Genomic DNA, 11,188 nt, shown 5'->3' on the forward strand with positions numbered 1-11,188 from the left:
TGGCGGAGGACATGCACGACCTGTGGCAATGCAGCAGCGACGGTCTCGACCCAGTTGAAACGCCTCCTTGATGATTATATGGATTTCTTTGCTGCCAGGGATGAAGACTGCAGGCAGACAGGGCTGGTCCAGCATGCTATTGAGACCAGTTATGCCCAGCCCATCTGACTGCATCCCCACCGGCTGGCCCTCACTAAGCGTCAGGTGGCAGAGGATAAGATCTGGGAAATGGCTGCCGCTGGGATAATTGAGCCCTCCAACAGTCCGTGGGCTGCGCCAATTGTCCTGGTGAGGAAGAAGAACGGAAGTTGGCAGTTCTGTGTGGACTACCGATGTCTAAACCCACTTCCTCGCATTGATGATGCTCTGGACTACATCACAGGGTCCAGCTGGTTCAGCTCCCTCGACCTGTGCAGTGGCTACTGGCAGGTAGAACTGGCCCCAGAAGCAAGACCAAAGACTGCCTTCACCATTGGGCAGGGACTGTGGCAGTTCCACATCATGCCATTGAACGACTGATGGAGAGGGTGCTGGCAGATGTGCTCCAGAGTCGTTGTGTCGTGTACTTCAATGATCTGCTGGTGCACGCCAACAACTTCGACAAACTTCGCCTGACTGACCTGGGCTGCCCGTTCATCTGGGATGACGCATGTGCTGCAGCCTTCACTCAACTCAGGGCGTCCATCACTGAAGCCCCCATCCTGGCCTACCCCAATGTCCAGCAACCCTTCATCATGGACACCGATGCCAGCAATGTGGGGATTGGTGCTGTTTTCTCCCAACAACCAGGAGATGGGGAGCGGGTTGTGGCCTACTACAGCCGCGCCCTGAGTAGGGCAGAGAAGAACTGTTGTGTCACACGACGTGAGCTGCTGGCCGTGGTCCAGGCAGTATGGCACTTTCGGCCGTAATTGCATGGCAGCCACTTCATCATTCGCACTGATCATGCTTCTCTTACCTGAGGACGCGCTCCACCGCGGGACTCTGGGAACCGTTAGGTCATCGTAGCCATGGACTACTTCACAAAGTGGCCTGAGGCATATGCAGTGGCAGATCAGAGTACCACCCAACAGCGGAGAAGCTGGTTGAGGAGATGTTCACCCGCTTCGGGGTCCCCGCTGAGCTCCACAGTGATCAAGGGAGGAACTTTGAGTCCCATGTTTTCCGTGAGGTCTGCCAGAGGTAAGGGGTGAGCAAGACGAGGACTACACCTCTCCACCATCAAAGTGATGGGCTGGTGGAACGGTTTAACCAGGAGTCCAGTCAGTGCACACCTGCTGCCCTCATGTTTGGACGTGAACTGCGTACACCAGTGGACTTGGTGTTCGGGGCCCCTCCTGAGCCTGAGATTGCTGGAGGAAAAGAAATGGACTACAACCATAGGCTGAGAGAATGCCTAAAGTTAGTACACGGCTACACCTGCCAGGCCCAAGCCAATTCAGGTCTGCGGCAGAAAAGGGCCTATGACACACATTGTCGGGGTAAAGTCTTCAAGCCGGGGGACAAGGTACGGGTGTATTGCCCTGTCCGTAAGAAGGGGGTTTCTCCTTAGCTTTGCAGTCACTTGCAGGGGCCCGGCGAGATTGTGAGTTGACTGTCAGAGGTGGTGTACTGGTTGTGCATGCCTTGCCGGGGACAAATGGTGGTGCTACACCAAGACAGAATCGCACCATACCGTCCTCTTGCTCCACCTGTGGACAGTGGGGTTGAGGATGGCAGCATACTACACCTCAACCTGGGTGGGACCCCCCAGTTGTGTGTCCCCCGTTGCGTCCCCTGTGAGTCCTGGGAGACCTGCCACTGGTGCCGCGGGCGTCCTGGACATTTGAGGGACTATGTTTTGGGTGATGGGGTCGCCGAGGACGACTGACCCCTCAGATGGGGGCTATGTAACGGCCGGCAGGATTCCATTGTGTTGACTTTTCTGCACGGCAGTGCAAAGCATCATGGGACTAGGTTATTAGTGTTGTTTAAGTGTTTAGTTTAAGTGGATAAATGATGTTCTGTTAGTATTTTTGTTATACATTTACGTTACCTAGGTTTTAGTCTTGATAATGTGCTCATGTTTATTTACTTTACCTTTGTTACATTTGTTACCATGACTGAAACACTGGGGTAGGTCGATGACCTCTGTATATCGCGTGTGTGTAGCGGTTGAATAAAACCACAGAGTTCTATATCTCTGGCTCTTCGACTTCTTCCACGTAGCTCGCTACAATACTTTTATACAAACAGAGGGGGTTGTAAGTAATCCAGAAAAGTTGGAACCTGTGGGAATTGGTAGCACCAACATTCAAAGCTTGATCAACCTCCATTGCTGCAGAACAGCTTTATGTTGTTAACCCATTTCTTGTTCCCTGAAAAAGGCCTTTTTGTAAAATACTGAAATGTACATTATTTTTTTCAGTTTTGGGTAACCTTACTTTTCTTTTCAACCTCAGGCAGTTCACCACTTACCTTTGTACCATTTCAAGCTATTCATTGGACTTGAACTGCTAAAATTTCAATAACAAACTAAAAAAATTGGGGTGTTCTAAAACTTTTGACCGGTAGTGTATGTATGTATGTTTTTATGTATGTTTGTTTTAATCTGTGTTGTAACTATCATAGCTTTAAGACACTACTGTTTAGAACAGATAGAAGTTGTCTAATAACAAACTAAACACTGACCCAATCTTTTGTTGCATTTTTAAGATTCACATTTAGTCACTATTCAGAGAGGTATGAAGGAGGGGTCTGAGGATGAACACCACCCCTTCTCAGGAGAACTACTTATGCCCTTAACAGATCAAACTGAAACTCAGTAGTATCCTGCCATCACAGAATGCATCTCCTGACGCTGTTCTTTGGGGTTGTGCTTCTCCCTAAAGGCAAGTTTTTGTTTTATCTGTTTTTTAAAAACAGTTTAATCTCTAAAAAAAGATTGTACATGATTGTCGTATGCCAAATACCAGTAGGCAACTATATGCCCAACATATACATGTTACTGGTTAATTTTACTTGTCACTGCTATTCCTTTTTGTTCCTCACCACGGATGATTTGACCTCTTTTCTATTCTGTTAAAAAACAAGCAAAAACATTTCAGAACTGCACTTTGCATCCACCTTCATACTGTATACCACATTTCTTTTTGTATCTGCACTGTTATTTTACCTCAGAGCTAAGGTGTCAAAATAATAATTATTTTTAAAGTTTAAAGTTTGATAGTTTTGTGTTTTCTCAGCCTACACCTTGAAATGTTATGAGTGTGTACCGGGAATCTCAGGAACCTGCACAGATACATCAAAAGAATGCCCTTTGCGGGGTCAACAGTGTGGGGTGATTAAAGTCACTTCATATGCAGGTATAGTAATTTGTGTTGCATAATTTTTATTGTTAAATTGCTTTGTGCAGTTTACAAAGGTTCCTCTTTTGTTGCAGTTGGTTCAAAAATTCTTGATGTCAACTCAAAAAGCTGTGCTTTGGCTGAAGAGTGTGTTGAGGCCTCAATCAACTTTGGAATCGCCAACACCGTAATAACTAGCAAGTGTTGCACCTCCGATCTCTGCAACAACCAACCTGCCCCTGGTAACTTACTGACTGTATATTGTCTCTTGGTATTTAGCTGCTTCTTTTAAATGAGAGCTGTTTTAGTTGCATAAGCAATAGCTGTTAAAAATGCAAAAACTACTCTCCTTAAAAGTTAGTATTGATTGCACTTATTTATTATTTAAAAAACTCTGATTATTTTCTCATTAAAACAATACATTTGTTTTAAACATACAGTATATATAAGATGTATATTCATCATAGTGCCATATGGACATTGTGAATGTAGGTTTTGTGAATTGATGATGCCAGTCCATGTATCAGAACCTGAGACAATATGTTTGGAGTTGATATTGTTGAGACAAGACTTAAGTTCCAAGACAAGCCAGTAGAGGGGAATATGACTTTCCATCACCATCTCTTATAGAGGAGCTCAAGGGCATGATACCCCAAACTGCTACAGTGCAGCTGTGTGTGTGTGTGTGTGTGTGTGTGTGTGTGTGTGTGTGTGTGTGTGTGTGTGTGTGTGTGTGTGTGTGTGTGTGTGTGTGTGTGTGTGTGTGTGTGTGCGTGTGTGTGTGAGAGATAGAGAGAGGGGAAGATTCATGTGCAGGATGTCAGACTTTATCTCAGCAATATAAAGCAGACCAAGACAGAGATGCCCTTTATCAACAATGTAAAACATTCAATGAATTTGAATTTGAGAGAGAGAGGGAGAACAAGAAAAAAAAAAAAAAAGAGACCCACTGAATTTCCAGGTTAAAGTCAATCTTAATTTATTACCTATAGGCTAATCATAGCTTAATATAAAAACAATCTAATTTTCCTGTATATTATAATTAGATATTAAGCAAACAAATGGCATAAATCTTTGCATTTTGTATATCTGAATAACTGCATCCACAAACAATATGATCAATGAATGTTAATCTTTTTTACATTGTGTAAATCAGTAGGGAGTTACCATTAGACTGCTGAACATAGAAAGCTTTCAAAAAAGGCACTGAAGAAGAAAAGGGAATTGAAGTCACCCCTCAACCCCCCCTCTACATTCCCAAACAATATGAACAATGGATGTTTTGTGCTACAGAACCCAGCAAATCCAATCCAAATGGTAAAATGTGCTTCTCCTGCGATGGACAACAGTGCACCAACACTCTAAACTGTGAGAGGAATGAGGACTACTGCATCTCATCAAAGGGTAACAGGCCTACATAATTAAATATCTAACTCTGTTTGAATGGATGCACTAAAACATTAAGTTCCCACCCTAACATTATTTTCATTCTCCCAGTGAATGCAGGAGGTCAAACAGTGACCATGAAGGGCTGTGCCTCCAAGACGATTTGCTCAAAGCAAACCACACAGACTGCAGGAGCCCTTGGAACAGAAATTAGCTGCTGTCGGGGGAACTTCTGCAACAGCGCCAGCAGCACAAGTGCTGGCCTTCTGCTCCTGGTGGCACCGCTGGTCTCTTTGGTCATGCTCTCCTAACTGGTGGAGACGGCAGCATCACCACTCAGCTTTTCTCTCATCTTTGCATGGCCTCATACTGCTGCTCACACCCCGGTCCCAATCCTTTCAAGTTTAAGTGTAAAAATACAATTTAATAGAGGTTTCAACTTGTCTCTAGCCTCATACAATTTCTAGCCAGCATTTGTTTTATTTTATTTTTTATTTTTTGCATGTTTTCTATGATAAGTGTTTTGCATAGAGTGAGTTACAGCTTATCCTGTTATTTTATTCTTAGAACAAGTACAAAAATAAATGCTTATGTTGATGCACAGTTTTTCTTCTGGGTGTTATCCTGACGATAAAGAATATTTTGCTGTTTACTAATATAAAGCTGAATAAATAAATATCCTTATGCTGTTGAGATTCTATTTTCTTTGAGTGCTCTAAATCCTTTGTCTCATTTCAAAGACATTTGGCATAAAACCATTAAGGATATTCACTTTACAAACGAAGCATGGACAAGTGTTTACAGATCTGAGTCAGACACACAGTCTGTATTTACTGATTCCACACTCTGATTGTATCCCTGATGCTTTACAGTGTTTAAAATGCCAAATATTAAGCATTTCAGACCTGCAGTTTCCTAACATACAGTCAAATATAGTACATACTAAAAGGGCCCTCAATGTGATTTAGTTTTAAACTGCATAAACTAATTGCCAATTTTCTAATTAAAATTTAATTTTAATTTTAAATTAAGCTCAGGTTGTTCTAGGAGGTGCTGTTAGGGGGTTATGTTTAAGAAATGTCATTCAATGTGAGACAGTGATGTCAATGATATTTGGGAAATGTTGCCCTGTCTTGGGGTGCTGAGACTTGTGGGAATGTATAAGGGAATGCAAGTGTCCATGTTTATTGGATGTATGGATATATACAGTATGTATGAAAAAAATGGATTTAAAATATTTTTTAGTTTAGTGCAGCCAGGAATTTGGCCTGTTAGCAAGTGTGTCCTTGTGGCCTAAATTAAATAAAACAGAGAGGGAGGACATCATGTGAGAAATAATCAAATCACTTTGGAGTTTAAATGCACAACCCAAACATCTGAGACACAATGAGAGAAAAGCATATTTATTGTGTTTATTTAACAGGTTCATTCAGATAATCGACAGCTGAGATACATTCTTTAGGGGCAGCAGTGGCTGTGGGAACATGGCTTGGGAACTGGAGGGTTGTTGATTTTAATCCCTGTACACCAAGTATGGAGTGTGGACTGGTAGTTGGATAGGTGCCAGTTCACCTACTGGGCACTGCAGAGGTGCCCTCGAGCAAGGCACCACACCCCCAACTGGGCAACTTTCCATTTAATGCTTTATGCATGTGTATAGGCTGTGTTTGCATGTGTGTGCATTTCGGGGCCTGTGTGTAATGTGTATAATAACAAAGTAAAAGAATATCATTTTTCATCAGGGATTAAGAAAGTATGTCTTATTCTTCTTTAAATGAAGCAAATTTGAATGCAACTACTCTAAACACTGCAATTGTGATTACAAACAGGACTAGAAGAACTTCATCCTGGCGATGTTGGAACATTTGAAGCTCATTTATTCAATGTATGATATAACTGCATAACCAGACATGAACAGAACAGTTGAATTGTGTGGCTCTAACCCTTCACAGTCATCTGGACTGTGCTGGCTCGTTGCTTGCCGAGCCAGGAGATGGCAGTACAGGTTAGGTTTTTGACCCCGTCTCCTCCAGCAGCCGTGAACGTGATGTTGGATGTCGTCTCCCAGATGCCCTGGGGCGTCCAGGTGTGCGTGACCTCACTGGTGAGGGGAGAGACACTCCATGAGAACACTGGAGGATGTGACGGACATGTGTGCGTCACAGAACACGAGACAGTAATCATTGAGCCAGCATCGACTTCTGCTGGAACTGAGGTCATCACTGGTTTTTCTGGGGACGCTGAGCATGTGAAACACAAAGCAGAGTGCTTTTGTCAATTAGATAGCCAACAGATCAATAGCTTGGCACATTTGAATATAATGAAGAATAAATTCCAGACCTTTCATAACAATAAATACGCAGCTATTGTTGAATCTGTATCTGTCCTTGTTATCTCTCTCTGCATGGAAACAGAAGGGCCCATTGTCAAAAGGTTTGATGTCATCAATCTCTAATGAGCAGTTTCCCTCATTCAGCTCTCCTAACATTCTGGTGCGGCCCTTGAAATGGTCAACCACAAAGGTTGGGCCATTATGGTAGATGATATCATTATTTCTTTTGGACCAGACGCCACGTGTGAAAGGCTCATCTTCCTTGTACGGAATGCTGCAGGGAATCACCACACAGGAACCGGTCAGGGCGCTGAATCTGAAAGGGACGTCAGCAGCCTGATCATTGAACGCTGTAAAGAGAGAAACAAGTCATGATGGGAAGAAATGATGACTGAAGAAATCACTTCACTTGTGAAATAACATGGCAGCAAAATAAGTTTGAGAAAATGGAGAAGTACACCCACTGTCATTTTCATATGGATCTCTCACATATTCTGGAGGGAAAAAAATTATAGCAAGCAATTATTAATTAAATCTGCTTCAAATGTTATCTCATCATTAGACCAAAAGTTTGACATTTTGGGAAATATTCTTTGCTTTCAAGCTTTCTCTAGAAAGATATAAGAGAATATTGATACAACTCCCATATGAGAGTGATGTATAATAAGAATAGCTCCCAATGTCTTGACCACTGTGTATGACATGTAGGAACTCACTTTTTATATGAAGGGTTTCAGAGTCAGAGGTCTCGCCAGTAACAAACTGAGCAGTGCAGGTCAAAGATTTACCGTCATCCTCAAGAGAGCCAATAAAGGTTAGATTTGACACTGTGATAAAGGTATTGCTGGAGTTCTCTTTGGTTTTTAACGAACTCTGGATGTCTTCGTAGTTCCACACAATGGTTGGTTTATTTTTCTTACATTTGTAGGAAACAGAACAAATGACACTCTTTGCCACACCCTCTGTTGCGTTGCCAGGCCGCTCAGTCATTGTGATGCTGTTATATGGACCTGAGCAAAAATGTGATAGTGAGGCTTATTTGCTAAACAGGATCATTTTAATTTGACTTCAGTTAAAACATGGTCTCATATTGTACTTACATTCAACATTCAGCTTAATCTCACTTGTTTCTCTCTGACCCCCACTGTAGCTAACAGTACACTTCACACTCTGGTCCTCTTCTTTTACAGCCCAGGTTCTCTCTACTGTCCTTTCCCAAATCCCATCAGTTACCAAAGTGTCCGTAATGAGATCTTCTCCAGGTATACCACTTATGGTCAGGGTGGGGGGAGCAGAGATACATGTATGGCGCACATTGCAGGACACTGTGCTCTCCTCTCCCACCCTGGGGATACCTATGATGCTCACCTGTGGTTCCTGTGCTTGGTCTATGAAATCAAAGTAAGAATAGTCATTTGGAGAACAATCTTTCTTGGAATTTGAATTGAATTGACATCCAGATACTTACCTGAAACAATAAGTTGAGAAGTTTTTTCATAAAATGTGGGACCCAGGCTTTGGTAGGAGGTGATAGGGTGCTTGTCCATCCATGGGTAAAGTCTGTCCTGGTTATGTGACATCTACAGTCTCTCGATCTTAAGACTACAATTCCTCTCCCCCACAGATCCAATCAAGCTGGTTATCCCGTTAAACTTACTCATAATATTCTGTCGTTCGTCAAATACAGGGGAGTACCCATTGCTCTGGAACAAGTACCATATAACTCGGAGGTCAGCAGGCTGGGAAATACTGTAGGTGAATGTGCAAGGAATGATGATACATGAGCCTCTCATGCCTGTGATGCTGCGGGGGGTGGTGAAGGACCAGCCGCGAGACAGCATGTTTCCTGTAAAAAGAGGAAACATTTGAAGCAAAGTCGGAGAGCTTTTCAGGAGCAGTTCAAGAAAAGAGTCGTGTTTCCACTCAAATTGCTTAATTTGAATGATTTTTAGAAGCAGTAAGAAGTTAAATAATCCAGTATTTCACAAGATAATAATTGATAAAAGTCATAAATAAGTGTAACAGAATTATAATTTATGTTCTACCATCCCTTTAATTCCTCGTTTGACACCCCATGCTGAGAGTTATTGTTTTAAACAAACCAGCACTGTGAAATGATTTTATGATAAATGGCAAAATGTAAAGAATAAATTACATTTTATCAAAATACATTTCAGTTCTATTGCAGACTTTGTTGGTGATTCAGCTAAAATGCAGAGCAGCTCTGGCATATGACTGCTACAAAGGCAACATATACTGATATATAGGAAGATGATTATTATTTCTACTCACTCTTTACTTGGAGGGTGATGCTCTTATCCTGCGTCCCTCCTCCAGGGAATCGTGCATAGCATGTCAGAGATCGCCCCATGGTCGTTAGCTGATGCTGTGAATGTCAGTGTGGAGACAGTCCTCCAACTAGTGCTTCCACTGTTGCTGGTATCAGTGGAAGCTGGCATGCTACCATAGTTCCATGTCAGGGTTGGTATATGTTTGGAGCATGTGTATGAGGCAGTGCTGGTTACTTTGCTTGCCTGTCCCTCAAGGAATTCATTTGATGTACGGCTGATAGTCAACGCTGAAAAGGAGCCTGAGATACGAATGGTAAATGTTAACATTATCGGTCAGCAAAGAAGGAATTGGTTTTATTTTTGTATATGCATCACGTACATTCTGCATTTAAGGTTTGAGTGGCTGTTACAGTGTGACCGCCCATGTGTCGGACGGAGCACTGCACAGTTTGGTGGTCTCTCTCTATGTTTAATGTGGTCGTCAAGGTGGTTTCAGTTGTGCCACCAGACCCCGAGCTATGAGTTAGACTGTGGCTTCGCAGTGGGATGTTGAGACTCAGATCCGGTGGATATATCGAACAGGTGTGGGAAGCGGTGCATTGCACTGTCACAGACTGTCCAACCTTCCTGTCTCCATAGATCGTAATACGAGGTGCCTCTGCCCTGTCTTAACAAAGGAAATGTTTAGAATTATTGAGGAAACTGTATATACATCCATCTAAAAATATTTTTCTAAGCTCACCTTGATAACTTACCAACTACTTCAATTGTTACAGTTTTATCCCAGAATGCATGGGTGTATTTCCCAGTATAGTCTGGATCTACCCAGGGGTAAATCTTCTGTCTGTGGTGATGCTGCGTCACTGGCTTGATTAAAAGGTCGCAATTTCTCCCAGATCCAGAATTAGGTGTCCATGTTTTACCTTTAAATTCATCAATTTCATCCCTCATGTCCCAATCTTTACAAACTAAAGGATAGGAGTAGCTTGCATACTGGTACCAAGCCACACGATCTGGTCTGCGAGGTGGATTGTAATAGTAGTCGAAGGTGCAAGGGATTAAAAGGCAGGAACCCTTCAATCCTCTGATATTGCTTGGCATATATACATGCCAAGCCGTGGAACTGCAGAAAATGTATCCTGCAAGAGCACCAATATGCATAAGGCACATTACAAAAAATGTGGCCAGTTGTTATATGTTTAACAAAAATTAAGTAGTAAAAATTGCATTACCTAGGATACAGAAGCTCAGAAGAAAATGGCTAAATCCAAACATCTTGTAAATGGTACCACGCACCTAAAATATGTACAGTGAACACCTTAGTATTATGCTTTCAAAATTAGAAAAGAACATAAAATAGAATATATATCTGTGATTCTTTTTTTCAAATTCTTCAAAGTACCCAGCTCCAGAACATTCAAATGTTCCAATAAAACAAATCTCTTTTATCCTATGGATCCAATCTTCAAGGGGTACTCAAGACGTTTTGTGTTGAATTTCCAAAGTTTGGGGACTCACATAGGACAGAAAGCCACTTTAAATTCTACAGAGTAAATATTAGCAGATGTTATTGGGTGGAGTATCAGTTTAAAAGTTTCGCCCATGTTAAACAGCGAATCCTGGCAAAAGGCCGCAATGGCATAAGAGTTAAAGACAAAGCACACATAATAATACAAACAGATTAATACATGATTAAAAATAACCCCACAAAATCTAAATCACAGAAATGTCATGAATACAAATAAAAATCTAAAAGCTGTTCAAAACAAACCACATTATGTTGTTTCTAGAAAAAAAAGCTGTTTTCTCAATAGACTGAGATAATTCCTCATTTCTGAAGCAGTTAAAGTTTT

The 11,188-nt window shown here is 42.0% G+C and overlaps 2 protein-coding genes across 2 annotated transcripts; one reads left to right on the top strand and one right to left on the bottom strand.

Moving 5' to 3' along the window:
- The first annotated feature begins 2,817 nt into the window (after window positions 1–2,817).
- On the top strand, window positions 2,818–5,342 carry LOC120562811 (urokinase plasminogen activator surface receptor-like). The gene is made up of 5 exons (XM_039806713.1): window positions 2,818–2,870; window positions 3,225–3,344; window positions 3,422–3,568; window positions 4,620–4,730; window positions 4,824–5,342. The coding sequence occupies exons 1-5, from the start codon at window positions 2,825–2,827 to the stop codon at window positions 5,021–5,023; spliced, it is 624 nt and encodes a 207-aa protein (XP_039662647.1). The 5' UTR covers window positions 2,818–2,824; the 3' UTR covers window positions 5,024–5,342.
- Window positions 5,343–6,099: 757 nt separating this feature from the next.
- Window positions 6,100–10,446, bottom strand: LOC120561937. Its single transcript, XM_039805281.1, has 9 exons — window positions 10,091–10,446; window positions 9,715–10,002; window positions 9,411–9,634; window positions 8,513–8,624; window positions 8,145–8,432; window positions 7,761–8,054; window positions 7,509–7,538; window positions 7,053–7,394; window positions 6,100–6,952 (listed from the first exon to the last, which is right to left on the bottom strand). Exons 1-9 carry the CDS (start codon window positions 10,434–10,436, stop codon window positions 6,651–6,653), a joined length of 2,226 nt encoding a protein of 741 aa, XP_039661215.1. The 5' UTR covers window positions 10,437–10,446; the 3' UTR covers window positions 6,100–6,650.
- Window positions 10,447–11,188: the final 742 nt, after the last annotated feature.

The sequence above is a fragment of the Perca fluviatilis genome, chromosome 7 (assembly GCF_010015445.1).
Source record: "Perca fluviatilis chromosome 7, GENO_Pfluv_1.0, whole genome shotgun sequence".
NCBI classification, from domain to species: Eukaryota; Metazoa; Chordata; class Actinopteri; order Perciformes; family Percidae; genus Perca; species Perca fluviatilis.